This window comes from Salvelinus sp. IW2-2015, linkage group LG25 (genome assembly GCF_002910315.2).
Source record: "Salvelinus sp. IW2-2015 linkage group LG25, ASM291031v2, whole genome shotgun sequence".
NCBI classification, from domain to species: domain Eukaryota; kingdom Metazoa; phylum Chordata; class Actinopteri; order Salmoniformes; family Salmonidae; genus Salvelinus; species Salvelinus sp. IW2-2015.
This window is the reverse complement of record NC_036865.1, coordinates 12,902,691-12,923,681: the sequence shown is the minus strand read 5'-3', so window position 1 is coordinate 12,923,681 and position 20,991 is coordinate 12,902,691. Positions and strand designations below refer to the sequence as shown.

General features: G+C 43.6%; 1 protein-coding gene across 1 annotated transcript in view; it reads left to right on the top strand.

Annotated features, from left to right (window-relative positions):
* The window catches only part of slc24a3 (solute carrier family 24 member 3), a 98,369-nt gene that overhangs the window by 71,220 nt on the left and 6,158 nt on the right, over positions 1–20,991 (top strand). The window contains exons 3-13 of the mRNA XM_023970489.2: positions 14,071–14,150; positions 15,953–16,027; positions 16,177–16,261; positions 18,024–18,127; positions 18,261–18,335; positions 18,843–18,868; positions 18,985–19,038; positions 19,167–19,294; positions 19,390–19,550; positions 20,240–20,513; positions 20,725–20,891. Of these exons, the coding sequence (XP_023826257.2) occupies positions 14,071–14,150; positions 15,953–16,027; positions 16,177–16,261; positions 18,024–18,127; positions 18,261–18,335; positions 18,843–18,868; positions 18,985–19,038; positions 19,167–19,294; positions 19,390–19,550; positions 20,240–20,513; positions 20,725–20,891 (1,229 nt within the window). The remainder of the gene's footprint in view (positions 1–14,070; positions 14,151–15,952; positions 16,028–16,176; positions 16,262–18,023; positions 18,128–18,260; positions 18,336–18,842; positions 18,869–18,984; positions 19,039–19,166; positions 19,295–19,389; positions 19,551–20,239; positions 20,514–20,724; positions 20,892–20,991) is intronic.

The window sequence follows — 20,991 nt, the reverse complement described above, 5'->3', positions numbered from 1 at the left end:
ATCCCTGCTGCAGTGTGTACAAACCTGGTCAAGAACTACAGGAAACGTATGATCTCTGTAATTGCAAACAAAGGTTTCTGTACCAAATTTAAGTTCTGCTTTTCTGATGTATCAATACTTATGTCATGCATAAAATGCTAATTAATTACTTAAAAATCATACAATGATTTTCTGGATTTTTGTTTTAGATTCCGTCTCTCACAGTTGAAGTGTACCTATGATAAAAATTACAGACCTCTATATGCTTTGTAAGTAGGAAAACCTGCAAAATCGGCAGTGTATCAAATACTTGTTCTCCACTGTAGATCTAATGTAACTACACACTTGTGAAAATGCAATAAGTGAGAAACGTAAGTGAGAAAAGAAGCAAATATTTCAAAAGTTACCGATGTCTGGAACTGAAAACAGAGTTCGTAGAGATACGTTTCTTCAGCAGCTGACACAGAGCAATACCTTGCCAGCTACTTTGCGCTTTTTTTGGCAGACATGCACGCACAACACGCGCACACACACACACAGTAATGATGGCTCTTTTGCACACACACACACTTCATGGGCTGACTCTGCATAGCACATAATGATCTCTCTTGCCAGTATGGTGAGAGCTGCAAGGGCTCAGGTGTAGTGGAGTGTTGGACTGTAGCTACATGATTTAAAACGAGAACACTGCTTAATTATTAACACTTCTCTGAATTATGAACTGAGTCTTATGAGGACATTTCTTTCTGCTCCCCGTGTGTGTGTGTGTGTGTGTGTGTGTGTGTGTGTGTGTGTGTGTGTGTGTTGTGTGTGTGTGTGTGTGTGTGTGTGTGTTGTGTTGTGTGTTTTACTCTGTGCTAGCTACTGCTGAGTGATTAGTGCTTTTTGAGTTCGGTTCGGTTTTCTGTTCGATTAAACAAAATTGATTTTGGTTTTAAAAATTAATTGAAAATATTTTTTTAGCTTTTTATTGGAAATTCCAAGGCCCAAAACAGTGAACATTCATTGCCAAAACATTTAAAATATTCCATTGTCTTGTTTTACATTGGGTAAACATCAATAAAATATGAAATTACTATGAAATAATAAAATATTTCAGTTGTGTATATTACTTTTTATTTGATGGCTTTATTAATTTTCAGTCCTTATATAGTCATCTCATCTCTGCCCAGCCATAGCAGCCAGCCAGCCAGACAACATTATCTCAATGCTCCCATACAGTACTGTCGTTAGTCATCCTAGCTTTAGTTAGGCTAGCCTGCTTAACAGTGGAGGCTCCTCAGAGGAGGTGAATTTCATAAAAATAAAATAGTGAAACATTAAAGTTATCATTATTAGATCAAACTATACTAAACATATTCACGTCACCAAATATTTTATTAAAACACACTGTTTTGCAATGAAGGTGAAGGTTACAGTAGCCTCATGTAACGGCTTTCATATTCGTCTCCTCCTCGGACGAGGAGAGGCGAGACGGATCGGACCAATACGCAGAGTGGTTAGTGTTCATAATGATTTAATATAACGAAAACTGAACACTGAATTACAAAACAAATAAACGAAGTGCAGAAAACCTATACAGTACCGTGTGGTGAAAACACAAACACGGAAACAAACACCCACAAAAACACGTGAAACCCAGTCTGCCTAAGTATGATTCTCAATCAGGGACAACGATTGACAGCTGCCTCTGATTGAGAATCATACCAGGCCGAACACAAAAATCCCAACATAGAAAATCACCATAGACAAACCACCCAACTCACGCCCTGACCAACTAAATAAATACAAGACAAAGGAAAACAGGTCAGAACGTGCACCTCAACAGCACTCTGTAGGGTAGAACCATGTTGTAGCTGAAGGACAGCTAGTTTCAGTCCTCCTCTGGGTACATTGACTTCAATACAAAACCTAGGAGGCTCATGGTTCTCACCCCCTTCCATAGACTTACACAGTAATTGACAACTTCCAGAGGACGTCCTCCAACCTATCAGAGCTCTTGCAACATGAACTGACATTGTCCACCCATTCAAATGATCAGAAAATGAATCTAGTACTGAAAGCATAAGCAACAGCTAGCCTGCATGGCAGTGCATAAAATGTGGTGTGTAGTTGACTCGAAAGACAGTAGTTGAACAGTTTTGAACAAATTAATTTCTTAAAAAATTAAGAAGCAAGCACTAGAGAGGTAGCTATATTTCATTGTATTTTTTTTCACTTAGCTAGCGAATGCAACTAGCTAGTTTAGCCTACTCAAACACATGGCTGAAACAGAGTGGGGTGCTATGTAAGCTAGCTGGCTATGGCTATCCAGCACTGGAACTATTCCAAGTCAAGGKAAGATTTTGGTTTTATTAATTTATTGCCACCAGTGCCCACTGGTGTAACTGCTAAACTGCTGGCTGACTGTACTGCATGATTGTAGTGGGTTTACTAATGCATTAATTCTAGTAGCTCTGACGTTAGCTTATATGGTGACACCGATGTAGGCTGTGTGTAGCGATTAGCGGTTATGGTATGAAGGTTTGGAAAGTTTTTTTTGCCTGGTCACGGACAGCTTATGTGTTATGCTCTAAAGTCCACAAGCAAAGGGAAAATGTGAGAGGAGGAGAGTGAGTAGAACAAATTATGCAACGAGCAAAGTGATGATGCTGTTTGTATGTGGCTGCTATGAAAGTGAACTGTGTTTGCGTATGATCAGGGGTGTATTCATGCCACCAAGTCTGTTGAAAAACATTTATTAAACAGAACAAAACGGGGATAAACATACCTGAATTTGTCCAATAGAAACTCTTGTACTAATGATTACACCCTAGATCCGCTAGATACAGGCAAGAGTGTGCAAGGCAGTATTGAATGTGTCACWGTCACCTTGATTGCTCACATTTTCTTCTCAACCTGTGCATCTAGTTTTTAAACTTTCACTAATAGGCTAGGTTGTAGCAACCTCATGATGGGTATAGGAAACATGTGAGTATCATGTAGTAGTCTAAACCTATCGATGTTACATTGAACTGGGTGAATGGAATATGAATGACAGTCATCCAATATGCTGTAATATAAATAAGGCCACGCTCATAAAAAAAATKATTGTCCTCCCTCATCTTAAACATCGCCGACCTCCACTGCTGCTTAAGTATGCTGTAGAGCTGTCTGAAAAAATAATTTAGCTAGTTCTTCAAAGAAGATGAGGCATACTTTCACGAACTGTCGCTATCCCTCTCTCTCATCCATTGTGTTGTGTACATTCCTCTTTCATGCGGTCTGTGTGTTTCTAACCTATTGTAGCAGGCGCAAAAGTGTATCCATTTCTGTCTGAGCTAGAAAGAACAGGCGCAGTGGATTATGGTCATTGTAGTTAATTACCATGTTTATGCGCTGAACTTGGTTGAACATTTACTTAATGAAAACTACAACGCCCTTCAGCCCAACGTCCCACAGTTGACTTGATTTCGCTCATGAATGATCTGATTTCTCTCCAGAGAAGTGGAGTGTTGGGCTCACAAAAAAATTAACTGAATGGAATTCAAGTAATTGAACAGACGTCTGTCAATTAGTTGTTAATAACATTTGTAAAAAAATACATTTTGGTGAATAGCTCAGCGTTATGTGTCATGCATGCGTTACGTATGTGTGTGTCTAACGTCTATCCATAGTACAAACACTTCCATCCTCCTCTCCATCACTACATGTACTCTTAGTCCCATAGGATTCATACATTTCCAATGGAAATGTCCCTGTGAAAACCAACATAGCTCTCCACGACCCATGCCCCTTGCCCAGAAGGGAACTGACTCTTTACCATGGTACTTTGAGATTTATTTTAAACTGCAAAACCCTTACGCACCACTGCACTTTGTATACCAGGGTTGGCTGGCCTTCTCTAGTCACTCGTAGGCTCAGTCACTGGTATACTTTTATTTACAAAGCCATTTTGGGTTTACTACCTTTTTATTTGGGCATTTTTATTGTTCAGAAATGTGGTGGGTACTCTCTTCGTTCGCTAGACTTTATCCTGCTAACTGTTCCAAATGTCCGAACTGAATTTGGTAAAAGGGCTTTTATGTACTCTGCGCCATCGTCTTGGAACACCTTACAAAATAATTTTAAACTGGAAGAACTTGTCCCGATTGGTGTTTTTAAATCACTGATGAAGGATTTTGAGGCTGATTCCCTGACCTGTCAATGTTTTTAATTTGCTGTTTTTGATATTGTTATACTCTTGTGAACTCAATGGTTTTTACTAGATTACTTGTAGTTTTTCATGTTGTCTGTCTGTAATTTTTTGTAATGACTTGTTGCTGCCTGTCTTGGCCAGGACGCTCTTGAAAAAKAGATTTTAAATCTCAATGAGCCCTTCCTGGTTAAATAAAGGTTAAATAAACTGCAGCCTCTTCATAAAAAATTATATGTTAATGCTCTTAAGTGGCTTTCAAACAAGCCAGACCAATTTTGAGCTGATTACATCATGTCATGAGTGTGTGTGCATGCATACATGTGTTGCTAATTTACGACAGGCTATCCGTGCTATGTTTAAACTGCAGGGATTGATCTTGTTGTTTTCCTCATTGATACTCCCACCTCTCTCTAATGGGCCACATGGTTGAGAGAGAAGGGAAGTGGTCAGGAGACAGTGAGATATTTCTATTAGTTACTCTCCCACAGGAAATATGTAACCTGGACTCAGAGGTAGACATAACATAGTCAAACAATATCCAGTGGTATATGTTGCATTTATTATGGTATGTATTAATTTGTGGATGTCCATCATTCATTTCGTATGATAATGTTAATTACAATTCGTATGATATGTTACGAATTTGCAATATGTAACGAATTTGCAATACGTATGATATGTTACAAATTTCAATTGGTCTTGGCTAACTTTAGCTAGGTGGCTAACGTTAGCTACGCTCTGGGTTAGGGTTAAGATTAGGGTTAGGAGTTAGCTAACCCTTTCCCTAACCATGTTAAGTAGTTGCAAAGTAGCTAAAAAGTAGTAATAGTTGCAAAGGTGCTAAAATACAAAAGTTGTCCGTGATGAGATTCACATTATACGCCCACCCCGACCAACAAACCTCCTTACGCTTTTGCCTAAAGTAACAATCTGTCTTATGTAGCTATACCAAACTTAGCATATCATACTAATTTGAGTGTCCCTGATTTTCATTTCCTATGTTATGTCTAGTCTATGAGACCAGGCTGAAATATGCTAAGACGTTTGTGTGTATTGTAGGATGTTTTCTGATGCTCATTTTTAGATGTTAGCGCAACACACAATCTCATCAGAATAACAACTCTGCTACAGATGCATAACGGTACATGTTTCTCTCCCTCTGCCTGTCTGTTTCTCTCGCTCTCGCTCTCGCTCTCGCTCTCGCTCTCGCTCTCTCTCTCCACATACCACTCTGGCACATAACCTTTTCTTTACAAGCATTCTACTTCCTTAAATGTGTTTGMAATTAAGCACTAGGACTGTCACGTGATTCCTCCAATCCCTCAAAACAACTCAGACACAGTAGAGTAAAGTAGCATATCCCCACCCAAAATCTGTGTCCCCTTAAGTCCCTACACTCCACTGGGGCCTTTATGGGGAGCAATGAGTAGGCTACTGAAGAATTATGTTAGTTTCCCCTAGACACTGACAGGAGGTCAGTTTTGTGTTTTTCCCACCAGTTAAGGTTAGGATTTGGCTTCTGATTTCCAGCTCTGTGATATATTTCTGTTGTATCAATCAAATAGCTATGCAAACTTACTATATTTGAATTGTACTTTCAGGGTAAGCCGTTTTCATAGGATGGCTCTTGTAATCTTTGATGTTATATTATTCACCACGACGGCATTTTTGTATTCTCTTATGAGCTGCACTCTTCTGAGAGTTACTAGAGCTGTAGAGGGCTTACTGGTTTACTGAGGGATTAATGTCATCCGTTCATAATTTACACACTTTCATTTAGACACCCTTTATCCTACATTGTAGCATAACACTGTGGGATGTAATCTGAATTTAGATAGTTAGATCATAGAGCAGCGTTTCCTCTATCATTACTTAGACAAGAGAGACCACGGGTGTGCTGGTGACGTCACTCACCTGCAGTAAACCACAAGCAATGTATCCTAATAAGGACAACAAAATCATGCAATTAGCACTCGAAAATCTATAGAGTTTGCGTCCTAGAATGTTTTGTCAGGGGGCCTGTGTGCCCTGCCTGGGAACAATGTATTTAGCAGTGACTTTCTTTGTGAGACTGCACTCTTCAACTGTGTTCCTGTTGCCTAGGTCAGTGGAGCGATCTCAGCACCATGATTTCTTTCTACGCACGTTGGCTGGCACTCTGATTAAATGGCAGCATTACCATGTAACCTTTCGCTGGTTGCTGGTCCCCCTGACCAAGCGCGTTCCTTTCCCTCACACAGTCGACCTGCTTCCTCACGCACACAAGCCCGTGCACACAGATCAGACTCAATCCCTTTCTCTCGCTCTCTTTCTATCTTTCTCTCTCTGACTATCTGTCGGTGTCTCACACTCGCTCTCTTGCTCCCTCGCACTCTCTTGCTCCCTTGCGCCCTCGCTCTCTCTCTATCACACACACACACACACACACACACACACACACACACACACACACACACACACACACACACACACACTCCCTCCTGATGCGCTGCTGCTGACCTGATCCTTGTGTTGCATGATTTATGTTCCCTCTTCTCTGAGTCGGAAATAGACGCGTTTCCATGAATATGACGTCTCTAGGGAACAAGCCTCCTTGGAGACCAGAACGCTGTAACTTCCGACGAGGAGAAGTGCCTATTTCAGGCTGTGGCGCAGGAGCGGACTGGAGCCTTAAACCTGTCGCCACGGAGACGCTGATAATTGACAGAGATTGAACTCTGGGGGTATGGTTGTGTTACAAGTCGTATGACGCAATACTCTAATTTAGATGTTAGCTGTTCCATTAAGGGAGACGTGGAGAAGTGAATCATAATGAGTGTGGAACGTTAGATAAATATGTTGTTGAGCCTGGCATACATTAGATTAGATCACAAATGGTATTAACCTCAATGAGGAAATACATTTTGCAGCGTATGCAAACAAAACAATTAATAGAAAAACTAAACCATTGAATCACACTTGCTTTAATTAGTTCCAGGAAAACGGGGGTTATATTATTTGAAAATCTCACACATGAGAGATTACCATCCATTGTTTCACACTTTCGTGCCCACTGCATTTAATGAGTGACTAAATGATTGACAGGAGCTAATTGAGGAGTGGTGGTTTTGGCATGATCTGGGGCTCTGGATGTCTGAGTTAGTGAGCAGGGCTGTGCGAGGTCAGTAACGCAGCCAGAGGAGCTCGGAGCTGGGCTAAGATGAACCATCTCACCTTCTCTCAGAGTCACCCCTGGTGCTAATTGCAGCTCATAGCTGGAGACATTCATAGGAGCACTTTACAGAGTGGTAGAGCCTGGGGATATTCAACCTGTGCGGCTGACCCTCTACCCTTTACTCTCATTTAATTCCTTTCCATTCCTGAGGGATGATCAGACTCATATCCTAATGTCACAACTGGAGAGCATACCATCACTAAACTCACTCACTATTTCCCCTTTTTCTTCCCCCCCCATCCTCTTCCCGTTTCTGCACAATTAGATGAATGTCCGACACATTAGGTAATGCCACCCAGTTGTTTTTAAGCACGTGGTGAAAATGAAATGCAACCACATGTTTCCGTGTACACATGTTTTCAGGAGCGCTACGGAGAGGTGGAAAATGCAAAGGGTGGGAGGCTTTGATCCCTTTTCGAGGGTGACTGTTCATTTCGGTGTGTATGGCACAGCTGCCTTAGTTCAACTACCTTGGCTATTTCTTTGTTGGTGGTCGCTTTTGTCCCATCTGGGAGCATAAGGACCACACAGCACTCAGTGGGTGTCCATAGAGGTCAGAAACAAGAGTGTTTCATAGATGAGTGCTGGATTTGTGCTTCTAAAGCTGCTTGATTTTTAAAATTCATATTAAAGATGAACTTCAAAAGCCACATGCAACACTGTATGACACCGCTAATATAACACGCACACATATGCATACACCTGATCCAGCGTACACTGGCACGTGTGTGTGTGAGTGATTTGGGCTTGCAGGCACAATCTGTATTCATATAGCACATTTAAAACAAAGCATGTGCAATCCAATGTGCTTCCCCCAAAGGAAATAAACTATAAATAGGTGTGTATGCGTTCTKTGAGACACGGAAGACAGCTAGCTCTGTTATCTCTCTAACAATGCACCTCTATATTCCCATCACGAAGGTAAACAAACCACACCGCCAGGTGAAAACCATCAATGTGGTCTTTTCTACTGTTCAAACCTCCTGAGATCTCTGTAATGATGCAGAGAATTTGGAGGACTCGTCTCTATCTCTCTCCAACACACCGCCTTATGTAATGATTGTGATGCTTATGTAAGAAGAGAGAGAGAGTAGTCAAGTCTCTGTTGTTCCTCAGCAGCCCTCTGCCCCCAGCAAGCCATCACAGCTCACAGCTCAGTTCAATCCGGCCTGATCCAGTCCAGATTTCAAAGTCAGGGATTTGAGGTGTGTGTGTGTGTGTGTGTGTGTGTGTGTGTGTGTGTGTGTGTGTGTGTGTGCGCACACACCATCCACACTGTGATGCCACACAGAAGTGACAGGTTATCTTAACTTCACATACTGTCCCATTGAGCAAAGTTATCACTGATTTAAAACCCCTCTCACACAACAAAACACAAAGCCCTATCAGAGGTGTTGGCTTTTTTTTGTTACTTACACTGAACAAAAATATAAACGCAACATGTAATGTGTTGGTCCCATGTTTCATGAGCTGAACTAAAAGATCCCCAAAATGTTCCATACGCACAGAAGGCTTATTTCTCTCAAATTATGTGCACAAATTTGTTTAAATCCCTCTTAGTGAGCATTTCTCTTTTGCCAAGACAATCCATCCACCTGACAGGTGTGGCATATCAAGAAGCTGACACAGGTGCACTTTGTGCTGGGGACAATAAAAGGCCACTCTAAAATGTGCAGTATTATCACACAACACAATGCCACAGATGTCTCATTTTTTGAGGGAGCGTGCAATTGGAATGCTGACTGCAGGAATGTCCACCAGAGCTGTTGCCAGAGACTTTAATGTTAATTTCTCTACCATAAACCGCCTCCAACATTGTTTTAGCGAAATTGGCAGTACATCCAATTGCCTCACAACCACAGACAATGTATATGGGGTCATGTGGGCGAGCAGTTTGCTGGTGTTAATGTTGTGAACAGAGTGCCCCATGGTGGCGGTGGGGTTATGGTATGGGCAGGCATAAGCTATGGACAACAAACACAATTGCATTGTAATCGATGGCAATTTGAACGCACAGAAATACCTTGACAAGATCCTGATGCCCATTGTGAGGCCCATTTCTTTTAAGGTATCTGTGACCAACTGATGCATATCCATTTTCCCGGTCATTTGAAATCCATAGACTGGGGCCTAATGAATTGATTTCAATTGACTGATTTCCTCATATGAACTGTAACTCAGTAAAATCTTTGAAATGTTGCGTTTTATATTTTTGTTCAGTATATATTTAACGATGCCTGAAACCTTCAGAAGAAATCGATTGAGGGACTGAAAGGATTGACTTCTAGATTGACAATGCAATAAACGAAAGAGGTGTTCCAACAGTCTTAAACTATACAATAACTACAACCACCTCTGAAGCCTCAATGTATTGGATTGGAATTATGTGTCCAAATGAAAAAGCTTTCCAGATGTCTTTTTACATTGGAATCGATTGCTCTTTGACCCTTGGTTATAGTAACCATCATGTGCTATGAGAGAGTCCGTGGAGCGTGTGCGTTTATCTCGTGCTAGCTACTATGTGTAATGTGCTTTCGAGTAAAACCAAATCGTATCTTACCTCTCTGACGGTTTTTAAGAGCAGATACAACAGCCGTAGCTCCTCTATCACCCCTTACAGCACTTTGTGTTGTCCTAATACCATGTCATTCTCCCTAGCCATACCAGAGGATCAAGCTTTTTCCAGTATGGCACTACGCACTTAGCCAGACTGTTGCAGTATGTACAGTAGAATCAATTATGTATTTCCAGCAATGGTTAATGCAGCCGAAAGCATATTGTTTTGAGCCGTCAGACAGGACATTGAGTAGACTTTGGCGTAGGGATTTAAACATGAGGATGTCTAAATAAGGGCCAGGGCACTGAAAGCTATTACTGTGGCATCAGAATATTTACAGAATCTATGATGAGATTACTCGCGGGGTGTGTGTGTGATGCCTCATCGCCATGGTAACAATAACTTTTTCTACATGGGGGTGGGGTCTCGGTCAGCAGTTACTGTAATGTATGTGGATGTGGAGCTTTGCCCTTCCTGCAGGGGTGTTTTCTCCCTGTGCCAGGCTGAGCAGAGATGAGTCTCTGTGGGCATGACCTGTCAGACTAGCCCCCACTGCTCTCCAGCCCTCCACACACGCTCTCTTCTCCAACCCTGCACCCTCACACCGCTTAGGGCTTAATCCTAACTGGGCTGTCTCTTTTCAATGAGGGATTTATTCAGTTGATTCATGGACATAATTGACCCCAACCCTGGCCACTACCACCACATTTAACCATGGCAAGTTGACAGGGGATAATGCCAAATACAAACAGTGTAGTTATTCCCTCTGTAAGGCAATCAAAAAGGGAAAACGTCAATACAGAAACAAAGTGGAGTCGCAATTCAACGGCTCAGACATGAGATGTATGTGGCAGGGTCTACACACAGGATAACCAGCCGCGTCACAGGAACTGACGTCTTGCTTCCWGATAAGCTAAACACCTTTTTCGCCCACGTTGAGGATAACACAGTGCCACCGACGCGGCCAGCCACCAAGGACTGTGGGTTCTCCTTCTCCATGGCTGACGTGATTAAGACATTTAAGCGTGTTAACCCTCGAAGTTCCAGGCGGCATGCGCAGACCAGCTGGCTGGTGTTTATGGACATATTCAATCTCTCCCTATCCCAGTCTGCTGTCCCCAAATGCTTCAAGATGTCCGCCATTGTTCCTGTACCCAAGAAAGCAAAGGTAATTGAACTAAATGACTATCGCCCCATAGCACTCACTTCTGTCATCATGAAGTGTTTTGAGAGACTAGTCAACGATCATAGCAGATCTACCTTACCTGACACCCTAGACCCACTTCAATTTGCTTACCACCCTAATAGATCCACAGATGATGCAATCGCCATTGCACTGTACACTGCCCTATCCTATCTGGACAAGAGGAATACCTATGTAAGAATGCTGTTGATTGACTACAGCTCAGCAGTCAACACCATAGTACCCTCCAAGCTCATCATTAAGCTCGGGGCTCAGGGTCTGAACCCCGCCCTGTGCAACTGGGTCCTGAACTTCCTGACAGGCCACCCCCAGGTGGTGAAGGTAGGAAACAACACCTACACTTCACTGATCCTCAACACCGGGGCCTCACAAGGGTGCGTGCTCAGCCCACTCTGTACTCCCTGTTCACCCATGGCTGCGTGGCCACGCACACGCCTCCAACTCAATCAACAAGTTTGCAGACGACACAACAGTAGTGGGCCTGATTACCAACAATGACGAGGCAGCCTACAGGGAGGAGGTGAGGGCCCTGGGAGTGTGGTGCCAGGAAAATAACCTCTCACTCAACGTAAACAAAACAAAGGAGCTGATCGTGGACTTCAGGAAACAGCAGAGGGAGCACGCCCATATCCACATTGACAGGACCGCAGTGGAGAAGGTGGAAAGCTTCAAGTTTCTCTGAGTACACATCACAAACAAACTGAAATGGTCCACCCACACAGACAGTGTGGTGAAGAAGGCACAACAGCGCCTCTTCAACCTCAGGAGGCTGAAGAAATTTGGATTGGCACCTAAAACCCTCACAAACTTCTAGAGATGCACAAATGTATCACCGCCTGGAACGGCAACTGCACCGCCCACAACCGCAGGGCTCTCCAGAGGGTGGTGCGGTCTGACCAACGCATCACGGGGGCACTACCTGCCCTCCAGGACACCTACAGCACCCGATGTGACAGGAAGGCCAAAAGGATCATCAAGGACAACAACCACCCGAGCCACTGCCTGTTCACCCTGCTRTCATCCAGAAGGCGAGGTCACTACAGATGCATCAAAGCTGGGACTGAGAGACAGAAGCTGTGTTTCAATCTCAAGGCCATCAGACTGTTAAATAGCCATCACTAGCACCCTAGAGGCTGCTGCCCTATATACATAGACTTGAAATCACTGGCCACTTTAGTAATGTTTACATATTTTGCATTACTCATCTCATATGTATATACTGTATTCTATTTTAGTCTATGCCACTCCGACATTGCTCGTCCAAATATTTATATATTCTTAATTCTATTCATTTATTTCAGATTTGTGTGTATTGTTAGATATTACTGCACTGTTAGAGATAGAAACACAAGCATTTCGTAATTACATCAGCTTAACGTGTATGTGACCAATTATTTTATTTTATTTTTTACCAAGAATCACTGAACTAAGCTGAAGTGAACTCCAACACAAAATTGGGTAAGGGAGCCATCTTGTTTACCTAAGCGTCTAGCCAACTGTTGTTTTGGTGTTTGTTGATGTTGTTATTTGTTTGTTGTTGGTTTGAGTGTGGTTGAGGTATTTGTAATTACTCGCACCGTGTGTGTGCCTGTGTGTGGAGCTTTGTTTAGTGGAGCCATACTTGCTAGTTGCGCTGTTGGCAGCAGGGTTGGTTGGGTGAGTGGCTCCCTGAGTGATTGCCCTGTATGAGAGTGGGCAGCACTGGGCACAGAGTAGGCACTAGCTCTAGCACTGGTTGCTTTGGCTGCAGAGCCACAGTGTGAAATGCATTCCGGTGTGTTGCTGACCTGCCAACTGAATGGTACAGTAGTGCCTACTGGGAGAATATCTCTGTACTGTACTAAAAGGATGGTGGGAGGAAGGGATGGATTGAGGGTTTTGAAGCCAGGTTTTCTAACCATGATCGTACTATGTAGTTGATTCAGCTTACTGGAACACACTATTTGAAAGCCACTCTGGATAATAGTGTCTGTTAAATGATTAAAATGGGAATGTAAAATTGGAAGGAGGTAGGGAGATAGATATTATACACTTTCTAAGGGACGAGGCCATTAAAATCCAACACAACGATATGTCTTACAACCCTACACAATTCACACATCCTCACCTCTCTCTCTCTCTCTCTCTCTCTCTCTCTCTCTCTCTCTCTCTCTCTCTCTCTCTCTCGCTCTCGTCTCGCTCTCGCTCTCGCTCTCGCTCTCGCTCTCGCTCTCGCTCTCGCTCTCGCTCTCGCTCTCGCTCTCGCTCTCGCTCTCGCTCTCTCTCTCTCTCTCTCTCTCTTCTCTCTCTCTTCTCTCTCTCTCTCTCTCTCTCTCTCTCTCTCTCTCTCTCTCTCTCTCTCTCTCTCTCTCTCTCTCTCTCTCTCTCTCTCTCTCTCTCTCTCTCTCTTCTCTGTCTCTGTCTCTGTCTCTGTCTCTGTCTCTGTCTCTGTCTCTGTCTCTGTCTCTGTCTCTGTCTCTGTCTCTCTCTCTGTCTCTCTCTCTGTCTCTCTTTCTGTCTCTCTTTCTGTCTTCTCTCTGTCTCTGTCTCTCTCTCTCTCTCTGTCTCTCTCTCTGTCTCTGTCTCTGTCTCTGTCTCTCTCTCTCTCTCTCTGTCTCTCTCTCGGGCCTTGTCAGTTCTTATGAGTTGAAATGTTCGAGCACTGAGGGCAGGCTGAAGCTCGCTGACTCACACAACCTCTTGGGTGTTCAGAGGAGAATGTCACCGCACATTGTGCAGCCATCAACACGCACATACATTCACACACACGGCTCCACTTAGAAATACACACAAACAAACACACCCTGGCATGTGTGCGTGTACACACACACTCATGGCAATGCTGTTTTTAGGTCCTGTCACTCAAATGAACTATATATGATAGTGCCATTGCACAAGTTTCTGCTGCACTAAATGAGACAGTGTTTTCCCTGTAATATTGTGGTGTGTTTTCTCTCCAGCACTACATGAGTTCCCCACAGACCTGTTCACCAACAAGGAGCGCACAGAGGAGCGTGGCCTTACATGTCCTATTGTGAGTGTAACCCCCCCCCCCCCCCCCGTTCTACACTCAACACACTATCTACTCTACACACAATGGCCACCTGCCATTGACCGTGTGATGCAATGCATTGACAAGCAGGATTGTGTTTAACACTGCAGTGGTGGAAGATGTACCCAGTTGTCATAAAAGTAAAGATACCTTAATAAAAAATTACTCCAGTAAAAGTAAGTCACCCAGTAAAATACTACTTGAAGAAAAATATACTTAAGTAGCAAAATAAAAGTATAAATTATTTAACATTCCTTATATTAAGCAGACGTCACTATTTTCTTGTTTATTATTATATGGATAGCCAGGGGCACACTCCAACACTCGGACATAATTTATAAACGAAGGATTCGTGTTTAGTGAGTCCGCCAGATCAGAGACAGTAGGGATGACCAGGGATTTCTCTTGATAAGTGTGTGAATTGGAAAAATGTTTTGTCCTGCTAAGCATTAGAAATGTAACTAGTACTTTTGGTTGTAGGGGAAAATGTATGGAGTAAAAAAGTACATCATTGTCTTTAGTAATGTAGTGAAGTAAAAAGTACTCCAAAAAACGACTTAAGTAGTACTTTAAAGTATTTTAACCTAAGTACTTTACACCATGGCAAAGTTGCCTAGCCATCATAAGAGGGCAGCGTCTCTCTGGCAGGCTTGGGTGCCAGATGTTGTATAGAGACTTAGCTGGCATATGAGGCCACTGGCACCGAGTGTCTCAGCTTAGGATACCTCCTCAGAAAAAACTGACACATTGGGACCTATCACTGCATACATTGGGATCTGAATGGTTCCAGAACACTGCTGAGATTTGTTTGTTCTTATATGTCACTAATTATCAAAATCCAGAAAAGAGCCGTTAAATTCTACAACCACCTAAAAGGAAGCGATTCCCAAACCTTCCATAACAAAGCCATCACCTACAGAGAGATGAACCTGGAGAAGAGTCCCCTAAGCAAGCTGGTCCTAGGGCTCTGTTCACAAACACAAACACACCCCACAGAGCCCAGGACAACAGCACAATTAGACCCAACCAAATCATGAGAAAACAAAAGATAATTACTTGACACATTGGAAAGAATTAACAAAAAAACAGAGCAAACTAGAATGCTATTTGGCCCTAAACAGAGAGTACACAGTGGCAGAATACCTGACCACTGTGACTGACCCAAACTTAAGGAAAGCTTGACTATGTACAGACTCAGTGAGCATAGCCTTGCTATTGAGAAAGGCCGCCGTAGGCAGACATGGCTCTCAAGGAGAGACAGGCTATGTGCACACTGCCCACAAAATGAGGTGGAAACTGAGCTGTCATTTAACCTCCTGCCCAATGTATGACCATATTAGAGAAGACATATTTCCCTCAGATTACACAGATCCACAAAGAATTCGAAAACAAATCCAATTTTGATAAACTCCCATATCTACTGGGTGAAATTTCACAGTGTGCCATCACAGCAGCAAGATTTGTGACCTGTTGCCACAAGAAAAGGGCAACCAGTGAAGAACAAACACCACTGTAAATACAACCCATATTTATGTTTATTTATTTTAACTTGTGTGCTTTAACCATTTGTACATTGTTATAACACTGCATATATATAATATGACATTTGTAATGTCTTTATTGTTTTGAAACTTCTGTATGTGTAATGTTTACTGTTCATTTTTATTGTTTATTTGACTTTTGTATATTACCTACCTCACTTGCTTTGGCAATGTTAACACATGTTTCCCATGCCAATAAAGCCCCTTGAATTGAATTGAATTGTTCTGTTATGTGTAATTCCTCTATAGGCGATGTACATGTTCTATGCGCTGGCCCTAGTGTGTGATGACTACTTTGTTCCGTCTCTGGAGAAGATATGCGAGGTAAGAATGTAATACACTATTCTGTAACAGGGTTGGGTTCAATTCAACTGGAATTAATTTTAAGCACACAATTCAAGATGTGATTTCTACTCCCCCTATACTCACTCTCTTTCGCTCTCTCTCTGCCTCTGTCGCTCTGGCTCTCTCAGCGTCTTCATCTGAGTGAGGATGTGGCAGGTGCAACCTTCATGGCGGCCGGCAGCTCAGCTCCTGAACTCTTCACCTCTGTCATCGGTGAGACGTACAGACACGTAGATGGACAGATCTTTTCATTGGACACACACATACTTTTTTTWTTTTTTACTTTTTCAGCAGTCCCAGTATGTTTTAATGAGTGATAGTGATATGCAGTACCTTCAGACCCCTTGACTTTTTCCACATTTTATTAGGTCACAGCCTTATTCTAAAATAGATTTTTTTAAATCTCATCAATCTCGACACAATACCCCATAATTACTTTTTTTCTGCAAATTTATTTTWTTACAAAAACCTGAAATATCACATTTACATAAGTATTCAGACTCTTTACATAGTACTTTGTGGAAGCACCTTTGGCAGCTATTACAGCATCGAGTCTTCTTGGGTATGACGCTACAAGCTTGGCACGCTTGTATTTGGGGAGTTTCTCGCATTCTTCTCTGCAGATCCTCTCGAGCTCTGTGAGGTTGGATGGGGAGTGTTGCTGCACAGCTATTTTCAGGTCTCTCCAGAGAAGTTCGCTTCCGTCTGGCCACTACCATAAAGGCCTAATTGGTGCAGTGCTGCAGAGATGGTTGTTCTCCCATTTCAACAGAGGAACTCTAGAGCTGTCAGTGACCATTGAGTTCTTGGTCACTTCCCTGACCAAGGCCCTTCTCCCCCGATTGCTCAGTATGGCCGGGCGGCCAGCTCTAGGAAGGGTGTTGGTGGTTCCAAACTTCTTTCATTTAAGAATGATGGAGGCCACTGTGTTCTTTGGGACTTTCAATGCTGCAGACATGTTTTGGTACCCTTCCCCAGATCTGTGCCTTGACACAATCCTGTCTCGGAGCTCTACGGACAATTCTTTCGACCTCATGGCTTGGTTTTTGCTCTGACATGCACTGTCGACTGTGGGACCTTATATGGGCAGGTGTGTGCCTTTCCAAATCATGTCCAATTAATTGAATTTACCACAGATAGACTCCAATCAAGTTGTAGAAACATCTCAAGGATGATCAATGGAAGAGGCCTCCCGAGGGGCGCAGCGGTCTAAGGCACTGCATCGCACTGTTAGAGGCGTCACTACAGATCTGGGTTCGAGCCCGGGCTGTGTCGCAACCGGCCGTGACCGGGAGACGATTAGGCGGTGCACAATTGGCCCAGCGTCCCCCGGGTTTGGGGAGGGTTTGGCCGGCCGGGATGTCCTTGTCCCATCATGCTGTAGCGACTCCTGTGGCGGGCCGGGCACATGCATGCTGACACGGTCGTCAGTTGGACGGTGTTTCCTCCGACAAATTGGTGGGCCTGGCTTCCGGGTTAAGAGAGCAGTGTGTCAAGAAGCAGTGTGGCTTGGCAGGGTCATGTTTCGGAGGCTGCGTGGCTCTCGACCTTTGCCTCTCCCGAGTCTGTGTGGGAGTTGCAGCGAAAAGGAGTATAAAAAAAAGGATGATCAATGGAAACAGGGTGCACCTTAGCTCCCATAGCAATGGTCCCATAGCAATGGTTCTGAATACTTATGTAAATAAGGTATTTCTGTTTTTTTGTTTTGAATAAATTTTTCCAAAATGTCTAAAAACCTGTTTTCGCTTTGTCATTATGGGTCATTGTGTGTAGATTGCTGATTGCAAATTGTTTTATTTAATCCATTTTAGAATAAGGCTGTAACGTAACAAAATATAGAACAAGTCAAGGGGTCTGAATACTTTTTGAAGGCACTGTATGTTGGCCATGTCAATACTTTACATGTACAAGCTTGTAACACTCCATTCCCAACCATTGTATAACTTCTGTTCTCTTTTTCTCTGTCCCTGTGCAGGTGTGTTTATCACTAAAGGGGATGTGGGGGTGGGCACGATTGTGGGCTCCGCCGTCTTCAATATCCTCTGCATTATCGGAGTGTGTGGAATATTTGCTGGCCAGGTAGGTTTCTGTACCTTGGCTTGCTCAGGTATACACACATACACCGGAAGGGATGAATACCCCGGGGTAAAATGTTGTCTATTCCACTCTCCCCTTCTCTTTATTTTTTTCTCTCTCTCTTTCTCACTCTCAGGCGGTGCATCTGTCTCGATGGTCTCTTCTGAGAGACTCCGTGTATTACACCCTGTCCATCGCTGCTCTCATAGTGGTGAGTGGAGCCTGACCATTGCAAACCAGTGAAGTGAGCCGTAATGGCTCCGCATGGTCAATCCGACATCTGCAGTGACCTCCGCAGAAGTCAGACCATTCTTACTTCTTGCGCTTCGTAGAGCAGAGCTGTTGTGAAGGAAGTTGTCAAGGAAGCGAGTTTGTGTTTACACAGGACATCCCGCCCCCACCTACCGTCAACCAATCATGTCAATACGGAACTATACGGAGCCCTCCGCATTGTTACAAAATTTGGGAGGCGCACGGCGATGCGGTACGGAGCTCAATTGGGGCTCCAGAGGCACCCTCCATACGGAGCCTCCGGATCACAATCCCAGAGTAGGATTTGGATTTTAGTATGTTGCATCCTGTTGATCAGAGGGTGCAACTACAGTGGATCCATACAATACTGTTTACATCAGAGAATGGTGAACCACAATGTTTTTTTTACCGTACTTCCAGTCATTCTTCCAAGTGTTCAGTATCATTCTTCTTTTTCTCCTTACAGTTCATATATGATGAAAAGGTTTCGTGGTAAATATGGCTTTCACTTTCTTGTGTATACAGTACATACACCTATATGTTATGTGTTGTATTGTATAGCTGTTAAAAATCCGCTTCAATTGAATCCCTCTTGATGTTTGTTCCAGGTGGGAGTCTCTGACACTGGTTCTGATGTATTTCGGCTACATTTTGATAATGAAGTAAGTCTGGTGTCTGAAACCATCGGTGCACACTTCAAAACAATTAGAGGTATGAAGTCGGATCCACGTCCTTGTTCTGTCCCTCTTTGTCTAGGTTTAACTGTGGCGTTGTTCGTTTCTGTGTATAGGTTTAACTCAAACATTGTGCATTTCCTGGAGAGGCGGAAGAAGAACTCGTCCAGCCTGGGGAATGGCACAGCCAGTAACGCCGACCTGGATGACAACTGTGATGCCAGCGCTGTCCTGCTGAAGAAAGGCATGGTCTGCCTGTTCTGTCATACATGTGTCTGTGTGTGTGTGTTTATATCATGTCTCTCTCCCTCTCTCTCTTTCTCTCACGCTCTCTTGTAGCTAACTTACACAGAAAGCAGTCAGTGTTGATGGTAGATGAGTTGCTGTCAGCCTACCCCCACCAGCTGTCCTTCTCTGATGCCGGCATGAGGATCATGATCACCAGCCACTTCTCCCCTCGCACACGCCTCACCATGGCCTCACGCATGCTCATCACTGAGGTAGGACCACACAGACACAAACATACACACACCTCACCATGGCCTCACGCGATGTCATCACTGAGGTAGGCACAACACACACACACACACACACACACACACACACACACACACACACACACACACACACACACACACACACACACACACACACACACACACACACACACACACACACACACACACACACACACACCACACACACACACACACACACACACACACACACACACACACACACACACATGCCTCACCATGGTCTCACACATGCTCATCACTGAGGTAGGACCACACAAACACAAACACACACACACGCTTTCCCATGGCCTTCAGCACTCGTGGGTATTTCTGTTTGCTGTGTGGGTATGAAGAAATGATATTCTTACAGCATACTTATGCTGTACATACATGTTCAGAATATGGCATGTGTTTGTACAGTATAGGCCTGAGACCTGTTTTTTGTTGAGTCATGTCATATGACATGGATTTTAACCTTTATTTTAAGCCTTTTCCAGAAATGGGAATTAGACCAAAAAATGAAAGCAAGGGTGGTGCTGGTCTATCTGACATTAAAAGAAAAGGGGATAGTTTGATGAAAAAGCTTTAAATTAAGTTTAAAATCCAGGTCATGTGACATGATTAACCAAAACACAGGGCCTTAGCTATGATGTGTGCATGCATTTGTGCAGAGACAGCGTCTGATTAGCACCCGGCCGTTCACGAACGGAGACTCGGAGGTCACGGTGAAAGTCGGCGGTAGGCGGGGCCTGGAGAATGGACTGGGCGGGCCCGAAAGGGGCGTCAATGGTCACCGTGGTCACCATGGAGAGGACGACAGGGGAGGGGTGGAGTCTGGCAATGAGACGGAAAACGAGAACGAAGACAATGAGAATAATGAGAATGACGAGGAAGAGGAGGAGGAGGAAGAAGGGGAGGGACCTTTCGTGCCCTTTCACGCCCCAGGTATAATTTTTTAAAATAACATTTAAGGGTTTCAAACTATTTTCAGTCTCTCTGAGCTCTCTTTATTGTGCTGGTCAGCCACATTCACACCCACCTAAAGGTATTTTTAGATTTCCTCAATATAAGCATCACACTTAATGTAATCTAAGCAAAGAACACATTGAAATTACATCTCTTCTTCCTTTCTCTATCTCTCTCTCTCTCTCTCTAGCTGGGTGCTGTAATAAGATCAAGTGGCTGTTAGCCTGGCCTCTGTGCCTGCTGTTGTTCTTCACGGTGCCTAACTGTGCCAACCCTCGCTGGGAGAGATGGTTCATGGTCTCCTTCGTCAACTCCACCCTCTGGATTGCTGGCTTTTCCTATGTCATGGTCTGGATGGTGAGGACAGACAGACAGACAGACAGACAGACAGACAGACAGACAGACAGACAGACAGACAGACAGACAGACAGACAGACAGACAGACAGACAGACAGAC